Source organism: Pan paniscus, chromosome 21 (assembly GCF_029289425.2).
Source record: "Pan paniscus chromosome 21, NHGRI_mPanPan1-v2.0_pri, whole genome shotgun sequence".
Classification (NCBI taxonomy): domain Eukaryota; kingdom Metazoa; phylum Chordata; class Mammalia; order Primates; family Hominidae; genus Pan; species Pan paniscus.
The window spans coordinates 54,863,212-54,882,870 of NC_073270.2; the positions used below are offsets into that span (position 1 = coordinate 54,863,212).

General features: G+C 43.3%; 2 protein-coding genes across 10 annotated transcripts in view; one reads left to right on the top strand and one right to left on the bottom strand.

Moving 5' to 3' along the window:
* STAU1 (staufen double-stranded RNA binding protein 1) overlaps nt 1-19,659 on the bottom strand; it is a 73,877-nt gene that overhangs the window by 7,028 nt on the left and 47,190 nt on the right. For 5 of the 9 annotated variants that reach the window (XM_034947785.3, XM_055104859.2, XM_055104860.2 and 2 more), the window contains 3 exons: nt 15,418-15,516; nt 3,990-4,220; nt 2,707-2,850 (listed from right to left, as the gene is read on the bottom strand). In XM_034947785.3, coding sequence (XP_034803676.1) covers nt 2,707-2,850; nt 3,990-4,220; nt 15,418-15,516 — 474 coding nt within the window. The remainder of the gene's footprint in view (nt 1-2,706; nt 2,851-3,989; nt 4,221-15,417; nt 15,517-19,659) is intronic. The other 4 variants (XM_034947786.2, XM_063601217.1, XM_063601218.1 and 1 more) reach the window with 1 other exon arrangement.
* Nucleotides 4,296-15,366, top strand: LOC100984731 (actin-related protein 2/3 complex subunit 3-like). The gene has a single exon (XM_063601219.1). It carries the CDS (start codon nt 14,064-14,066, stop codon nt 14,682-14,684), a length of 621 nt encoding a protein of 206 aa, XP_063457289.1. The 5' UTR covers nt 4,296-14,063; the 3' UTR covers nt 14,685-15,366.

Genomic DNA, 19,659 nt, shown 5'->3' on the forward strand with positions numbered 1-19,659 from the left:
TAATTTTTGACTGCATTTTATAATCATCTGTGTTCTAAGGGTCTGCCCAGCAATTGCATTTGTACAATGGAAACAGTCTGTGATGGTGAACTACTGCACATCTATTCCCAGCATTGCCATTGGAAGTATCACTTTGAGAGCTTGAAATCAGCCATGGTGGGACTATTTATACCACAGAAATATACAAATGCTACGTATCAAAGATCATAAGCTGTTTATTGTCTAACTCTAAACCTACAATGATGAAAAGGTTAATAAAGCAGGTTAATCTTAAAAGCATGAGAAGTCTGCAGCCATTACATTGTAACTAGCACAAAAAACTGAAATATCTTTCCGTCTTTGAAGATTATCCAATTTTGCAGAGAAGCCACTCATATCATTTACAAATGAGTGATGTTACATGTCTTCATTGTTTCACTTTTTCTTTTTTCTTTTTTGGGGTAGACAGGGTCTCACTTCTTCACCCAGGATGGAGTGCAATGGCATGATCTCAGCTCACTGCAACCTCCACTTCCCAGGTTCAAGCGATTCTCCTGCCTCAGCCACCCGAGTAGCTGGGATTACAGGCGTGTGCCACCATGCCTGGCTAACTTTTCTATTTTTAGCAGAAATGAGGTTTCACCATGTTGGTCAGGCTGGTCTCGAACCCCTGACCTCAAGTGATCCGTCATGCTGGGATTACAGGCGTAAGCCATCAAGCCCGGCCTGTTTTACTTTCATCTTACCTATTAACATAAATAAAAAACATCAACCAGCCGGGCGTGGTGGCTCATGCCTGTAATCCCAGCACTTTGGGAGGCTGAGGTGGGTAGATCACCTGAGGTCAGGAGTTCGAGACCAGTCTGGCCAACATGGTGAAACCCCATCTCTACTAAAAATACAAAAAGTAGCTGGGCGTGATGGTGGGCGCCCGTGAATCCCAGCTACTCGGGAGGCTGAGGCAGGAGAATCACTTGAACCTGGGAGGCAGAGGTTGCAGTGAGCCAAGATCACGCCACTGCCCTGCAGCCTGGACAACAGAGCAAGTTGACTCCATTCCCCTCTACCCCCAAAAAAATGTATCTCAACCAGTATTCATGCTACAACCAAAATCTCAAATCTACAGTATGTATTTGTCAGTGACATGAGCAACACCTTTGCTGAACTGGATAGTAATAAACCATTATGTGTTGTCTGATTTTATAACACTATAGTTGGTAACTGTCACACTGAAATATGTATGAAATTTACAATAAAGTGAATATTATTTATAAATTGTACTACACATCCTTTCTGTCAGTAAAATTTATAAAACACACATATATATGTCAGTATAATTTATAACACACATCCTTTGTGTCAGTAAAATTTATAACACACATGTATATAACACCCATGTATATATCTATAACATACATATTCAGCTCATTCCACCAAACCACCCTCCCCGAAGAAGAGTTGGTTGTTAAACATGTTCCAGCACATCACTACTTACAACCCCCTTCCAAGTTGATTGTAATAACAGGCACCTGGCTGCTAAAACCAAAAGCCCAGGTCACAAGACTCAGAGAGTCAAAGAAACCATTCCCTGGCCTGGGACTAAATTCCAACCCGGCCATCTACCAGCCATTTCATCTTGGGCAAATTACTGATCCTCTCAGCAAACTGCAACTTCCTTTTGTGGAATGAAAGGATCATTCTTTTCCTACCTTCTGACTGCATAGGTAAAATACACGAGGTCAACTTTCTAAGTTATAAATTGCTATACAAGAGATAAGGATTCTGTCTTACATCAGAAAGCACTTAAATTCAAATCACAATTAAGTTAAGCTGCCTATGTGAAATGACCACTTAGCTTTGAACTTAATCAGCTAAGTACAAAGAAATGTTCCATACTAATCTGAAGTGTCACCCAATCTAAGGAAGAGGTAACCCTAGATTCCAGACTCCACAAGAATTAGGAGGAAGAGGAACAGATCTCTTGATACTACTTACAAAATCTACCTTTGGTAAAGAGCAATGTCATAAACCTTCAAGGAGATGTAATGAAGAAAAACTTCTCCCAGCACCCACCACCCCAGGACTCTTTCTTCCAAATTTCGGTGCAACACACCCACATTCCCACCAGTGCACCCAGCAGTAGTGCTGGTGTGCAGACATTACATTCATTTTTTTGAGCATTAAGATAAACAACTTAATCTTTGATATGTAGCCTTTACAGATTTCTGTGGTATGTTTAAGCTGTCAAATTATTGCAAGCCACAAGGTCTTAATAAGGATCACAGTTGGCTGGGCGCGGTGGCTCACGCCTGTAATCCCAGCACTTTGGGAGGCTGAGGTGGGAGGATCACAAGATCAGGAGATCAAGACCATCCTGGCCAACATGGCGAAACTCCATCTCTGCTAAAAATACAAAAAATTAGCTGGGCATGGTGGCACGTGCCTGTAATCCCAGCTACTCAGGAGGCTGAGGCAGGAGAATCGCTTGAATCAGGGAGTCGGAGGTTGTAGTGAGCTGAGACAGCACCACTGCACTCCAGCCTGGGCGACAGAGTGAGACTCCATCTCAAAAATAAATAAATAAATAAATAAGGATCACAGTCGCTGGCAGAACATGGCCCACAGGATCCAGCCTCCTCAGGAAGGTGTCCAGGCCTTGAACCGCCATCAGCCCCCAAGGCTGGACGTGGTCAGAGGAAGGGGCGCCCATCATCCACGCAGACCCACCTGCATCACAAACTCCCTGCGGCGCGGGAGGCCTCGCTCTGTGAGGAGTGTGTACTCTGGCTCCTTCTCCTTTTTTGCCTGCTGGATCTGGGCCAGTCGGCTAATCGGATTGATCCCCTGGCCATATTCTGGGCTTGTCTGTGGCTGAGGAACAAACAAGGCAGAAACTCTGTAATGTTATTCACTGCATCAACTTGGTCAACTCAGAGATCAGGATATGAGAGGAGATAAGAGATTTTGGGTTGACCTAATGGCTCAGAATTCGATTTTTTTTAATTTAACATTTTAACAATGAAAAGATGCTTTATTTTTTTTACGATTGTTCTAGGTGATTTTAAGGTCTTAGCAAACCAACATCAACATTTCACTATAACGAAGCGTCACTATGACTGCGACGGCTGTTTTTTAACATATTTCAACATATGACAGTAAATGGGCAGAAAAAACATAAAACACTATTCCTACAACTCCCCAAAAGTCTGAGCTATGATGGGTTCCCAATTTTCTTGAAAAGAACTCAAAATCCAGGAACCACTTTTTAAAAAAAGCTCAAGCTGATGCCACATGGCAAGAAGAACCTCAGAATCCCAGTTACTTCCTTGAGGCCACCTTTTGTGCCAAGGAACCCTCACTCTGCTGATCAGAAGTGACTTCCAGGCTATATTAAGCAAAAAAGGGAAACAAAAGGTATACATAGTATGCTTTTATGTAAGAAAAATTTGGATCTTGATACAGCATGAAACTACATATACTGAAAATCACAAAGTTCCCCATGGAATTATGTCCCCTTTCTGGGGTTGGGGAAGGGGTCAATATAATGCTTTGATAGATCCATTAGTGTGGCTCAAAAATCCAAAAGAAAAGGCACACAGCAAAATGTCTCACTCCTACCCTCCCACTATGGGCCTCCTGCCTGGCACAAATCTCCTCCACCTTCAGAACAGCAACATGGTCACTGAGACACAGGCACTGTTATTTCACCACGCGCCCCACAGACCGGCATGGCGTTCCTGCCCAATACCCCACTGTGATCGCCAGGGCTGTGATGAGCGCCCTCCTGCACAGATGTGTGTGCCCGTCTGCGGGTACCTCTACTGAACTGACACAATGTCCTTATCTTACCTAACAGGTGGCTCTTGCAGCACCTCTAAGGGGTCTGGCAGGCCTGGGGTGTGGCACGTTGGTCTCATCCCCTTTCACCTTGGGGACAGCGACCAGCCTTCTAAACGCCCCACCCATCTATAGGTAATGAAAACACCTTCTGTGTTCAGAAAAGTTCTCACCTTGACTATGGGTTTTGTTTTCTTTTTGATTCTAGGCTTTACTCGTTCAACTGCAGGCAGGGGCGGTAACTTCTTCAGCTCCTCAAGAACAGCTATGGCGGCATTTTTCTTTGAAATCTTCTTGCTTTTCCCTTCACCTTCCCCCACAAACTCCCCAACCGAAACCTTGGTCACAAAGTTCTTCATGTGGGGTGGGCCACTCTCCCGGGCCACCTGTTTCAGAGGGAAAGACTGAGTGAAAGCGGACAGACACTTATTAAAAGCTCCAAGGCACACTGGCTGGCACACTTCACACAGACACAGGGAAGGGGAATCAAGGACAAGGCCTACTAAATGAAAGGAAGCGGGGATCATTTCAAATGCTTTCTCGCCTTTCTTCTTACTTCTCAAACTGGTTTATGCTCTTGAGTCTGGTGAGTCCCAAACAGTCAGGCATGAAATAGGGAGACCTTTTTACTCCCATGCCCCTGGCTCACAGGCTGTCCTGAGTTTAGTGTGGTCCACTGCAACTGGCAAAAAGGAAGCTAGCCCAGCAAAGTCCAGAAATAAATGCAGTACAAATGCTCAAGTTTAGTATCTGCTCTGAGCCTCCAGCCAGGACTAGGCCTACTAAATACTGGTTGCTATGTGGCCACAAAAGAGAACGAGACAAATCTCTTAAGCACTGATAAAGAGGGATTCCCCGCACACATTAAGTAAAAAAAAAAAAAAACAACCCACAAAAGTATATGGTATGGTAGCTTTAGTTTAAGAAAAATAGGATTTTATACAAATATCTACACATATATAAACAGACACACATTTATAAGCTCATTTTTGAAAAAAAAAAACAAAAACAAAGGAAGGATAAAAAAATCAATGGGCTAGACATGGTGGCTCACAGCTGTAATCCCAGCAATTTGGGAGACCAAAGCGGGTGGATCACTTGAGGTCAGGAGTTCAAGACCCGCCTGGCCAACATGGTGAAACCCCCATCTCTACTAAAAATACAAAAATTAGCTAGGGGTGGTGGTGCACACCTGTAATCCCAGCTACTTGGGAGGCTGAGGCACAAAAATCCCTTGAACCTGAGAGGCAGAGGTTGCAGTGATCCAAGATCACAAAACTGCACTCCAGCCTAAGCGATAGAGTAAGACCCTGTCTCAAAGGAAAAAAAAAAAAAAAAGCAAGCAATGGGCCAGGCGCGGTGGCTCACGCCTGTAATCCCAGCACTTTGGGAGGCCGAGGCAGGTGGATCACAAGGTCAGGAGATCGAGACCATCCTGGCTAACATGGTGAAACCCCGTCTCTACTAAAAATACAAAAAAAATTAGCCGGGCGTGGTGGCAGGCGCCTGTAGTCCCAGCTACTCGGGAGGCTGAAGCAGGAGAATGGCGTGAACCTGGGAGGCGGAGCTTGCAGTGAGCTGAGATTGCACCACTCCAGCCTGGGTGACAGAGCGGGACTCCGTCTCAAAAAGCAAGCAATGAAATTAGTTACCTACAACAGGTGTGAGGGATTAGGGTAGACAGACGGGATGAGACGGGAATGATAGTTTTGACTTCTGGAAGCATTTACTGTTTTACATATTAAAGAAATAAAACTAAGTCAACAAAGATGGGGAAAGAATCTAAAATTAAACATGAACAGAAAGTTAGCTGCATATTAAAGTGATTACAATCTCCAAATGGACCAAAGACCTACACAGAGGCGCTAACATGCACAACTCTCAGAAGCAAAAACAGGCGAGTCTTCATGACTTTGGGTTTGGCAATTGGTTTTTAAGATATGAAACTAAAAGCACAATCAACAAGAGGGAAAAAAAAAAAAGTCACGCTTAATCAAACTTTAAAACTTTTGTGTATCATGGACATTATCGAGAAAGTGATTACAATAACACAGATAGAAAATCAGGCTGGGCAGGGTGGCTCATGCCTGTAATCCCAACGCTCTGGGAGGCCAGGGTGGGAGGATCACTTGAGCTCAGAAGTTCAAGACCAGCCTGGCCAATACAGCAAGACCTTGACTCTACAAAAATAAAAACAAAATTAGCCAGGTGTGGTAGTGTGCCCCTGTATGTAGTCCTAGCTATGTGGGAGGCTAAAACAGGAGGATCACTTAAGCCCAGGAGATCAAGGCTACAGGGAGCTATGATCACACAACTGCACCCCAGCCTGGGCAACAGAGCAAAACCTCGTCTCAAAAAGTAAAAAAAAAAAAAAAAAAAAAAAAAAACTTAAAAATCTAACCGATATTAGCCAAGACACTCAAAAAGAAAAATAGAAGACTTACACTACCAGATTTTAAAACTTCCTATAAAGTCACAACAACTAGGATATGGTTTTGTGTAAGGATAAACAGATCAACAGAACAGCACGAAAAAGACCTGCACATATAAGGTCACTCGATTTTTGGCAAACACACCAAAACAAATTAAAAATCTCTTTAAAAAATAGTACCAGAGCAACTAACTAGGTATCTGCATGGAGCGGGGGGGAAAAGAAAAAAAAATCAAACCATGATCTCTAACTCATACCACAACAAAAATTAGACCTAGGATCACTTAAATGTGATCTAAACTAAAACTACAAAGACTTTATAACAGGAGAAAGCCTCAAGACTGTAAGGCTGGCAAAGAGTTGAACACAAAAGATATCCACCATAAAGAAAAAAGAAATTCCTCAAAATTAAAAACCACTGGCCGGGCGCGGTGGCTCACGCCTGTAATCCCAGCACTTTGGGAGGCAGAGGTGGGCAGATCACGAGGTCAGGAGTTCGAGATCAGCCTGGCCAACATAGTGAAACCCCGTCTCTACTAAAAATATAAAAAATTAGCTGGGCGTGGTGGCAGGCACCTGTAATCCCAGCTACTTAGGAGGCTGAGACAGGAGAATTGCTTGAACCCAGGAGATGGAGGTTGCAGTGAGCCGAGATGGCACCACTGCACTCCAGCCTGGGCAACAAGAGCGAAACACCATCTCAAAAATAAATAAATGAATAAAATAAAAAATAAACTGCTCATCAAAAGACATTTAAAAAGTAAAAAAGGGGGCCAGGTGCAGTGGCTCATGCCTGTAATACCAACACTGTGGTAGGCCGAGGCGGGTGGATCACCTGAGGTCAGGAGTTTGAGACCAGCTTGGCCAACAGGGTGAAACCCTGTCTCTACTAAAAATACAAAAATTAGCTGAGTGTGGTGGCACGTGACTGTAATCCCAGTTACTTAAGAGGCTAACACAGGAGAATTGCTTAAACCCCAGAGGCGGAGGTTGCAGTGAGCTGAGATCGCGCCATTGCATTCCAGCCCGGGTGACAGAGCAAGACTTTGTCTAAAAAACAAAAAAAACTAAAAAAGGGGCCAGGCACATTGGCTCACTCTTGTAATCCCAGCACTTTGAGAAGGCCAAGGCGGGTGGATGGCTTCAGTCCAGGAGTTTGAGACCAGCCTGGGCAACATGGCAAAACCCCGTCTCTACAAAAAAAATACAAAAATTGGCTGGGCTCGGTGGCTCACGCCTGTAATCCCAGCACTTTGGGAGGCCGAGGCAGGCGGATCACCTGAGGCCAGGAGTTTGAGACCAGCCTGACCAACATGGAGAAACCCCATCTCTACTAAAAATACAAAATTACCTGGGCATGGTAGCGCATGCCCATAGTCCCAGCTACTCGGGAGGCTGAGGCAGGAGAATCGCTTGAACCCAGGAGGCAGAGGTTGCGGTGAGCTGAGATCACGCCATTGCACTCCAGCCTGGGCACCAAGAGCGAAACTCTGTCTCAGAGGAAAAAAAAAAAATACAAAAATTAGCCCAGCGTGGTGGCGTGTGCCTGTAGCCCCAGCTACTTGGGAGGCTGAGACAGCAGGATCACTTGAGCTCAGGAGGTCGAGGTTGCAGTGAGGTGAGATCATGCCACTGCACTACAGCCCGGGTACAAAGTGAGTTCTTTTCTCTAAAATCAAATAAAATAAACTTGTTATTTCAAAATATACATATTTCCTAGCTCTATCTCCTAACCGAGAGCCATGGCTCTCCAGCAGGAACAAGCATGCTAGCACCCTGTCCTGTCTCTACACACCACTCCCAATTAGAAGGAACCGGATCTTCTTGGAGGAATGGCCAAGACCATTTCTATTAGAAATTTATGTTTCCACTGGGGCTAAAGCTAGAGCAGGGGAAGTTCAAAGTGAGGCTAAAACATTTTGTTGTATCAGAAAGCATGGAAGTTCTCAAAATGTGAAGAGGGGAGGTGCAAAGGTTATTTAATAAAGGACTGTCTCGGCCAGGCGTGGTGGCTCAAGCCTGTAATCCCAGCCTGGGCGACAAGAGCAAAACTCTGTCTCAAAAAATAAAGGACTGTCTCTTCAACAAACAGTGCAGGCACAATTAGACATCCAAATACAAAAAAAAAAAAAAAAGACAAAAACATCCCTTATGTCACAGTATATATGAAAACTAACTCGAAATGAATTATAAACCTAAATGTAAGAGCTAAAGCTAAAATTTCTAAGGAAAATGACTTTAGGTTAGCCAAATGTATCTCAGCATACACAAAAATTAACTATAAAAAATTTAACAAACTACACCTCACCAAAATTCAATACTTCTGCTTTTTGAAAGTCACTTAAAATCAAACGACAAGCCACAGACTTAAGAGAAAATATCTGCAAAATACTTATCTGAGAAAAAACTTGAATTCAGAATATATATAGAACCTCCAAAACTCAATAATAAAAAGACACTCAAAAAAACTGACAGATATAAACCTATATTTCATCAAAGAAAATAGTAAAATAAAAACACGAAAAGAAGCTCAGTATTGCTAGTCTTCATGGAGATATATAAATTAAAACCACAACAAGATACTACTGACTACCTGCTAGAATGACTTTAAAAAAAAAAATTTTTTTTTTTTTTTTTGAGACGGAGTCTCACTCTGTCACCCAGGGTGGAACGCAGTGGCGCGATCTTGGCTCACTGCAACCTCTGCCTCCTGGGTTCAAGCGTTTCTCCTCCCTCAGCCCCCCGAGTACCTGGGACTACAGGTGCACACAACCATGCCCACCTAATTTTTGTATTTTTAGTAGAGAAGGGCTTACGCTATGTTGGCCAGGCTGGAATAACTAAAATTTTAAAAGCTGACAATACCCACGTGTTCGCGAGGATGTAGAGCAACTAAGACTCTCTCATATATTGCAGGTGAAATGCACAATGATACATCTGGTTTAGAAAACAGTTTGGCAACTTTTTTTTTTTTTTTTTGAGACAGTCTCGCCCTGTCGCCCAGGTTGGAGTGCAGTAGCATGATCTCGGCTCACTGCAACCTCTGACTCCCAGGTTCAAGCGATTCTCATGCCTCATTCTAATGAGTAGCTGGGATTACAGGCACATGCCTGGCTAATTTTTTGTATTTTTAGTAGAGACGAGGTTTCACCATGTTGGCCAGGCTGGTCTCTAACTCCTGACCTCAAGTGATCCGCCCACCTTGGTTTCCTAAAGTGTTGGGATTACAGGCATGAGCCCATGAGCCCAGCCAACTTCTTATAAAGTTATTTATTTATCATGCAACTCAGCAAATCCACTCAAGTATTTATTCAAGAAAAATGAAAACATGTCTCCACAGATGTATATAAATGTTTACAGTAGATTTATTAATAATCACCAAAAACTCACAACAATACAAATCTTCAACTGGTAAATAGATAAATACACTGTAGTGTGTACGCACTATGTAACACTCTTGGTGATAAAAAGGAACAAACTACTGAAACACACAACAGCATGAATAATGACTCCAAGCTAAGTTAAAGAAGTCAGACAAAAGGCAATATACTCTATTTTCCATTTATGTAATATTCTTAAAAAGGCAACACTATAGGGACAGAATGAGATCAATGCTTGCCAGAGCCTGAGGACAGAGGGGAGAGACTGACTGCAAAGGGACACAGGGAACTTTACTGGGTGGGAGATGTTCTGTTTTGACTATGGTGCTGGTTACAGAACCATATACACTTATCAAAACACATCGAACTGTGCACTTACACAGGGTGACTTTCACTGTAAATTATACCTCAAGAAGCCTGACCACCCCTTCATCCAAAAAATAACTGATGGGGGCATGTTAAAGGGCACAAGGGCCAATTTAAAGGACAATTTGGACATCAAAATGGGTGACGATAACAATGGAGTAACACTTTGGGTTTAAAAAAAAGCAGCAATGCATCTATACCGATATAATTACTATAAGAGGGGAGGAAGGAAACTTTTTATTTACTGTAGAATGCCAGCTTGGAAATGCAAAAAATCATAATTTTGACATCTACCACAGTGATAATCAATGCCAGCAAGAATCATCAAGATCCCTGAGGGCTGGGTGTTGTGGCTCACGCCTGTAATCCCAGCACTCTGGGAGGCCAAGGTGCATGCCTAATCCTAGCTACTTGGGAGGCTAAGGCAGGAGAATCATTTGAACCCGGGAGCCAGAGGTTGCAGTGAGCTGAGATCACATCACTGCACCCCAGCCTGGGCAACAGAGCGAGACTCCGTCTCAAAAAAAAAAAAAGATTGCTGGAACCACCGGGGAGACCTGTGAAGGCCCAGCCTTCAAACATCTCCTCAGAGGTTAGGAGTTAATTACAAAGTAACTTGAAATGATGCTCTGAGAAGGATCAATATCACTCCCATGGTGATCCTGCCAAAAAACACATAACCAGACCTAATCATAAGTAATCCATCAGAAATACCCAAATTGAGGGCCACTGTACAAAAATAACTGACCTTTAAACATGTCAATGTCATGAAACACAGAGAAAGGCTGAGAATGTACTGCAGATACTAAAGATACTGCAGAGACTAAAGAGAAAGGTCAGCTAAATGTAAGGTGTGAGTCTGCATCAGACACTAGAGCAGAAGAAACATTTCTATAAAGGACATCATTGAGACAACTGGTGAAATGTGAATGTAGGATGTGTATTAGGTAACAGTACTATAGCAATGCTAAATTTCCTCTACTTAATAGATTGTGGTTATTTAAGAGAATGTCCTTGCTCTTAAGAGATACATGCTGAAATATTAGGAGTTAAAGGGTATGATATCTACCACTTTCTGTCAAATAATCCAGCAAAGTAAAAAACAGAAAATAAAATAATATGTATATTTATGGAAAAAGAAAAAGCAGGCTGGGTGCAGTGGCTCACACCTGTAATCCCAGCACTTTGGGAGGCCAAGGCAGGCAGATCGCTTGAGGTCAGGAGTTCAAGACCAGCCTGGCCAACATGGTGACATCTCTACTAAAAATACAAAAATTAGCCAAGTGTGGTGGTGTGCACCTGTAATCCCAGCTACTCAGGAGGCTGAGGCAGGAGAATTGCTTGAATCCAGGAGACAGAGGTTGCAGTGAGCCGAGATCATGCCACTGTTCTCTAGCCTGGGCAACAGAGTGAGGCTCCGTCACACACAAAAAAAAAAAAAAAAAAGGAAGGAAGGAGCAAGCAAATATGGTAAAATGTTAACCACTGGTTAATCTAAGTGAAAGTTATATTCATTGTCCTATTCTTGTAACTTTTAGATAGATTTGAAATTTTTGAAGTAAAAAATTGAAAAAATGTCTAGGTAAGAAAAGTGAGCCTCCGAAATGGATGTACTCTTTTTTTTTTTTTTGGTGTGGGGGAAGGAGGTAGCGGAGAATGGGGGTAGGAATTCAGCACAGTGGCCAGGAGCAGGTGTGGGAAGGACCTGGCCTGCTTAGGCACCTGTGGACTGATTTTAAAGAACTCCCATAGGTGCCGCCCACACCCAAGGGCAGAGATTCTGAAACACTTCTTCCCACAACAGTGCTTTCCCTGTCCTCAGGTTAGACTTTGGAGGGACAGGTCAGCCACCCTGATGGCTCACTTCAAATGCACAGCCCACCCTGGCCCTCTCCAACGGCTTGCATTGTCTGCCCACATCAAGATCCCTCCAATCTAAATCTGGAGGATCACCTGGATTGCATGTGGTGTGAGCATGTCACAATTGTCTCCCGATGACCGTATCCATCAGCACCATCACATTTTCTAACTAAAACTGTATGTTTTATCAGAAGTCAAACTGGCTGGGCACGGTGGCTCATGCCTATAATCCCATCACTTTAGGAGATCAAGGTGAGTGGATCACCTGAGGTCAGGAGTTCAAGACCAGCCTGGCTAACATGGTGAAACCCTGTCTCTACTAAAAATACAAAAATTAGTCAGGCATGGTGGTGTGCACCTGTAATCCCAGCTACTCAGGGGGCTGAGGCAGGAGAATTGCTTGAAGCCAGGAGGTGGAGGTTGCCGTAAGCCGAGATCGTGCCATTGTACTCCAGCCTGCGCAACAAGAGCAAAACTCCATCTCCAAAAAAAAAAAAAAACAAAAAAAAAGTCAAGCTGTATATATTTTTCCAAAAAACTGCTCCTGTCTTCCCCTATTAAAACACCTAACGAAGCTTCCTATGTGACAGATTTAATTACCAAAAACTTAATCAAAAATTATTCTGTTCATTTATTCAGTAACTATTTCCTAAACATCTAATACATGCCAGGCAATCTTCCAGCGGCAAAAGAAAGGAAAGACCTTGCTCAACATAATAATGCAAGCTAGTAAAAAATTCCTGATATTTGAGTTAATGAATATAAGTACTCATGCCACCAACTACATGCAAGCTGTGATAAATTACTTTAAAAGATCACCACGAGAGGGCACTCCTACAATTCTTTTATGTGACTACTGTCAAGATTCCTGAACACAGAGTTGAGAGCCAAATCTGAAACCTTAACAAAAGTGAAGGAGGAAAGGAAGCAATCTGACCCCAAATCCCACAGAACAAAAACATAAAATAGCAATCTCTAAGTTTCCAGAAATCTCAGTGACTCTGGGTAGCAGCAAGAGTGAGCAGGTGGTAAGCTTCTCAGGAATCCAAGGCTCTGGCCCAAGCCGTCAACTCTGCACATGAGGTGACCCAGGAAGCCAGCCAGGCATCTCCCACTCCCCACGGTCTTGGTACCCCTCCCCCACAACCTGCAAAAATCCACTCTCATGACAGACTAATCTGTCAGCAGGAGAGAAAAGCAACACTTCTCCCCTTTCCTGAAACACGTGCCGGGGTAGACCTCATGACTCCTTGGGATGCAGCTCCCATCTTTTTCCCACTCAACAGTGAGCCCAAACAGCCATTCTGAACGTCCCCTGTCTCATTCCCTCCCCAAGTGCATCCCAGCTTCCACTGATGGAGGGAGAAAGGCCAGGGAGGGAATGTAGGGCCAGGTGAGAAGATTCCAGCCCTAGATCCATGTCGGTGCTCTGGACTCCAAGAGAACAGTGTAAATCTGCTCTTACCCACTGAGGGTGGAGGGGCAGGAATGAGTGTCAGAGGAATGGAGAGGAACAAACAAGCCCTCGTACCCAGGTGGGCCACAGTAGGGAGCCCTGGCAACTACAATCCCACCTCTGGCCCATGGCAGGCAGAGAGGCATCAGCAGGGTGAGGTGAGAAATCATCATCACTCGGCCGAAGGATGGAGCACTGAAGCTGGGTTAAGTTTAGGGTGCTAGCACATAGGAGGAGAAGGTATACATCACCTGTAACTGTAAAGAATACTTCAAAGATATTTTACAGGAATATAAGCTTCAGATAGGCTTTTTAAGAAATAAGCCATAATCAAGCACGTAAATCAAAAGAATCTGCAAAGAATCTGCTGTGGGTCAGACCTTATTTCTAAGGTAAACATTAAAAATTCTCCCTTACTGGGCCGGGCAAGGTAGCTCACACCTGTAATCCCAGCACTTTGGGAGGCCAAGATGGGTGGATCACCTGAGGTTAGGAGTTCGAGACCAGCCTGACCAATATGGAGAAACCCCGTTTCTACTAAAAATACAAAATTAGCTTGGCATGGTGGCGTATGCCTGTAATCCCAGCTACTCAGGAGGCTGAGGCAGGAGAATCGCTTGAATCTGGGAGGTGGAGGTTGCGGTGACCCGAGAACACACCATTGCACTCCAGCCTGGGCAACAAGAGTGAAACTCATCTCAGAAAAAAAAAAAAAAAAAAAGAAGCTCTGGGTTGAAACCCGGGCGCCGCCAAGATGCCGGCTCATTACTCTTCTCTCATGGATCCTGACACCAAACTCATCGGAAACATAGCACTGTTACCTATCAGAAGTCAATTCAAAGGACCTGCCCCCAGAGAGACAAAAGATACAGATATTGTGGATGAAGCCAACTATTACTTCAAGGCCAATGTCTTCTTCAAAAACTATGAAATTAAGAATGAAGCTGATAGGACCTTGATATATTTAACTCTCTATATTTCTGAATGTCTGAAAAAACTCCAAAAGTGCAATTCCAAAAGTCAAGGTGAGAAAGAAATGTATACACTGGGAATCATTAGTTTTCCCATTCCTGGAGAGCCTGGTTTTCCACTTCACGCAATTTATACCAAACCTGCAAACAAACAGGAAGATGAAGTGATGAGAGCCTATTTACAACAGCTAAGGCAAGAGACTGGACTGAGACTTTGTGAGGATGTTTTCGACCCTAAGAATGATAAACCCAGCACGTGGTGGACTTGCTTTGTGAAGAGACAGTTCATGAACAAGAGTCTTTCAGGACCTGGACAGCGAAGGGAGCCCGGGCAGCCGCCATCTCCAGAGCCCTGGGCAGCATTTTCCAGCAAGATGTACACAATCTTTTGCCTTTATTCGTAACGTTTTATATAGAAGAGAGAAGAGCATGTCTTTACTTGAAAAACTCTTGATCAAGAATTTGGGTGGGAGAAAAGGAAGTGGGTTATCAAGGGTGATTTGAAATTTTCTGCAGCATTAAGCTGGCGCTTAATAAAAATAAGTAACAAAAAAAATTCTCCCTTACCTCCCTTGTCCATTTGGATGAACTATATGTCTTTTAAGGCAACATATATTAAAATGTACCTTATTTCCCACTTTGATCAGACAATTCATTGATTATTGTTTTTAGAACACAAGGTCTCAACAACAAATGAAGTTATTAAACAGGAATTGAGGGCAGACGCTAGACAATGACAAAAACTGAGTCCTTTTCAAAATTACTCTGAAGAGACCTTTAGGGACCACAAATGCTTTTGAGACTGATCTAAGTGATAAACTAGCCCCTCCACCCTTCCCTATCCAGAAGAATACACATAGGAACACTAACACAACCATCTTCAGACTGCTTCAGGAGGTCCACACACCAACTGAAGCCATCATGAACTCCCTACACATCCATGAATGCCCCTTAGTTACGGACTCCCAGAAGAAGAGAATAAACACTGCTTCACTAAATATAAAGTATGAATCTTAAATTTGGAGGTTCACATTATGTGAAGATTATTCCAATGATATTTAGGGAAAAAAAATCACTCTTATGATGAATGCTAACAGGATTTTAGAATACAAAGTCCTACATGTAAAATTAGCTTACCTCGAAATTCACAGGCAAGTTCCGTTTAAGTGCAATCTCAAACACTTGACTTATTTCAGATTTATTGAGATTTTCTTCTTCGGATTCTCTTCCATTCACCTGTAAGAATAATTGTTTAGTAGTTAGCTCTTATTAAAATCGTCAATGGCCGGGTGAGTTGGTTCATGCTTGTAATCCCAGTACTTTGGAAGGCTAAGGCAGGAGGATAGCTTGAGCCCAGGAGTTTGAGACCAGCCTGAGCAACATGGCAGTTTGAGACCAACCTGAGCAACCTTGTCTCTAAAACAGAAACAAAAACAAAAACAAAAAAACAAAACTTAGGTGGATGTGGTGGTGGTACATGCCTGTAGTTCCAACTACTTGGAGGGCTGAGGCAGGAGCATTGCTTGAGCCCAGGAGATCGAGGCTGCAGTAAGCCATGATCATGCGCCACTGCACTCCAGCCTGGGTGACAGAGCGAGACCCTGTCCCCCACAAAAAAACACCCATCAACATCCTAGCTGCAATGGTAAACCTTAAAAGCACTGAGCTTTGGCTTTATGAATTTAACCAAGGCCACACACATACCAAGTGTCACTGAATTTAAGAGGTTAAAAAGATACATGTCCTGTCAAGTTTGAGTCAAATTGTACCTCATAAGTTCACCAAAAACAATCCGCACATAACAGACCTTTGGATATGAGTCAGCCTGACTGTGGTCCAGCAAGATGTCACTGCTGCTCGGAACAGTGACTTCCAAAAGTCCTTCTCAAGTAGTGGGAAGCCACATTTTGGAAAAGTCAAAATACAGACAGATATATGTGGGACGTGGCAAATTCAGATTAAGTCTGTCCACATGAGTATGCAGGCTTATTTGAACATAAATTCACTGGAAACCACTTTTTTTTTGAGATGGAGTCTCACTCTCTTGCCCAGGATGGAGTGCAGTGGCGCGATTTTGGCTCACTGCTACCTCCACCTCCCAGGTTCAAGCGATTCTCCTGCCTCAGCCTCCTGAGTAGCTGGGATTGCAGGCATGCGCCACCACACCCAGCTAATTTTTGTATTTTTAGTAGATACGGGGTTTCACCATGTTGGTCAGGCTGGTCTCGAACTCCTGACCTCATGATCCACCCACCTCGGCTCCCAAAGTGCTGGGATTAAGGCGTGAGCCACCACGCCCGGCAGGAAACCACTTTAAGAGAATGCAGCCAGGCATGGCAGTACACGACTATTGCCCCAGTACTCAGCAAGGTGACAGTTGAGGATCAGTTGAGCCCAATAGTTCAAGGCTACAGTGAGCTGTGATCATGCCTGTAAACAGCCACTGAACTCCAGCATGGGCAACAAAGAGTCTCTATCTCTATAATTAAAAATAAAGAAATAAATAAGGATGCGATGCAACACATTACAAAACTGCCATGTATCTCATACTCAACGGCTGTTGGCAAAAAAATACAAGGCGCAAACTAATAAAGTCTCCTCAACAAAGGCAGAGATTCCATCTTTGGAACAAGGTTCACTTAAGAGTCGTCCAATCAGGGATGAGATTAAAGAGGAGCAAGGATCTTACTTCTGCGTGCTGATAACATGGATTTTATACTGTGCTGTAGTGATAATAAGAGGAACTAGATAAGCTCAAAGCTTATCTAGCAAAGTCCCCCAAAACAAAAAGAGCTGTTTTTCTTCACATTATTGCTTATTTTGTCAAAGAATTTATAAAGTCCTGCTTCTGAGATTAGAACTATCTGAAAAGGAACCCATGGCTGAAACTGCTAAATAGGCAAGGTATAGGACTATCCAAGATTTTATCTGTTGTGCATTTCCTTATGTTTATCAGGTATATTCCACCTACACTCAACTTTTTTTTTTTTTTTGTTTGAGATGGAGTTTTGCTCGTGTCGCCCAGGCTGGAGTCCAATGGCATGACCTTGGATCACTGCAACGTCTGCCTCCTGGGTTCAAGCAATTCTCCTGCCTCAGCCTCCCAAGTATGTGGGATTACAGGCACCCACCGCCACACCCAGCTAATTTTTTTTTTGTATCTTTAGCACAGATGGGGTTTCACCATCTTGGCCAGGCTATTCTCGAACTCCTGACTTCAGGTGATCCGCCCACCTTGGCCTCCTGAAGTGCTGGGATTACAGACATGAGCCACCGCGTCTGGCCACTGAATATTAAAAGCTGTAATTGGCTGGGCATGGAGGCTAGCGCCTGTGATCCCAAAACTTTTTAAGGACAAGGTGGGCAGATTGCTTATGCCCAGTTCGAGACCAGCCTGGGCAACATGGCAAAACCCCATCTTTATTAAAAAAAATACAAATATTAGCAGGTGTGGTGTCGCACATCTGTGGTCCCAGCTACTTGGGAGGCTGAGGGGAGACGATCACCTGAGCCTAGGGTGTTGAGGCTGAGGTGAGCTATGATCACGCCACTGCATTCTAGCCTCAGTGACAGTGTGAGACCGTGTCACACCCACCAAAAAAAGCTATAATTAAAATAAAACAAACTCTAGGTTAAAAAAATATATCTATAACCAAGGGTATAATCCTGGACAAATAAATTTATTCCAGATGCTCTTTGTAATTCCTTCTATCCTTCCATAATCTTTTCTTTCCAATCTGGTTTCAGTGTATCTCACCTGAGTCAAAACTATTTTCATAGCACTTGTGGTGGTTTATTAACCTACACATACTTTTTTTTTTTTTTGAGACAGTGTCTCACACTGTTGCCCAGTCTGAAGGACAGTGGTACAAACATAGCTCACTGCAGCTTCAAACTCCTGACCTCAAGCAATATTCCCATCTCACCCTCCTGAGTAGCTGGGACTACTGGCATAGGCACCACTCCCAGCTATTTTTTTTAATGTTTTGTAGAGATGGGGTCTCACTATGTTGTCCAGGCTGGTCTTGAACTGGGCTCAAGCAACCCTCCCACCTCAACCTCCCAAAGTGTTGGGATTTATAGGTGTGAGCCACCATACCCAGCCCACACTTGTATTTTTGTTTAAATCCTAAGCAGAAAAAGGGTCTACTTTTTTATGAGTGAATCCTTAAAACTGGCAATTTGCAAGCAAGGTACCTTAAAGGCTGGAGTTCTACAGAGGTTTGGCTTGAAATTTACAGGTTGGTGCAAAAGTAATTACCAATCTAATAGTTCATTAGATATTAAACTTAAAAAAATAATACTGTAAGCTTGTTCAACAAATGGTGCTAGGAAAATTAGATATCCACATGCAAAATAATAAGGCAGGACCCTTACCCCACACCACTAAAAACTCAAAATGGATCAAATACTTAAACATAAGAGCTAAAACAGTAAAGTTCCTAGATGAAAACATAGGGGAAAAGTGTTATGACACCATCTGGTGATTTCTTACATATGACAAGAAAACCGCAGACAACAAAAGAAACATTAATATTAGACTTCATCAAAATTTAAAACATTCATGCATCAAAGGACACTATCAAGAGAGTGAAGAAAACCCACAGAATGGGATTTGCCAATCATTTATCTCATAAGGGATTAATATCCAGAATATATAAAGAACTACAACTCAACAATAAAACAACCCAATTAGAAAATGGGCAAAGCACTTACACAGGCATTTCTCTAAAGAAATACAAATAGCCGGCTGGGCACAGTGGCTCATGCCCGTAATCCCAGCACTTTGGGAGGCCAAAGCAGGTGGGTCACCTGAGGTCAGAGGTTCGAGACCAGCCTGGCCAACATGGTGAAACACCATCTCCACTAAAAATACAAAAAACTAGCCGGGTGTGGTAGCAGACGTCTGTAATCCCAGCTACTTGGGAGGCTGAGGCAGGAGAATCACTTGAACCCAGGAGGCAGAGATTGCAGTGAGCTGAGATTATGCCACTGCACTCCAGCTTGGGCAACAAGAGCGAAACTCTGTTTCAAAAAAAAAAAAATCCACAGTAAGATACCACTCACACCCATAAGGATGGCTGCTATCAAAAGAAATGGAAATAACAAGCTTTTGGATATGGAGAAATGAGAAGCTTCCAGTCACTTATGAAAATGTAAAATGGTTGTACCAGATTTGGATTTTATTAAAAATAAAATAGAAAATGGGCAGGGCGTGCGGTGGCTCACACCTGTAATCCCAGCACTTTGGGAGGCCGAGGCAGGCGGATCACCTGAGGTCAGGAGTTCGAGACCAGCCTGGCCAACATGGTGAAACACCATCTCTACTAAAAATACAAAAATTAGCTGAGCGTGGTGACGCGCACCTGTAGTCCCAGC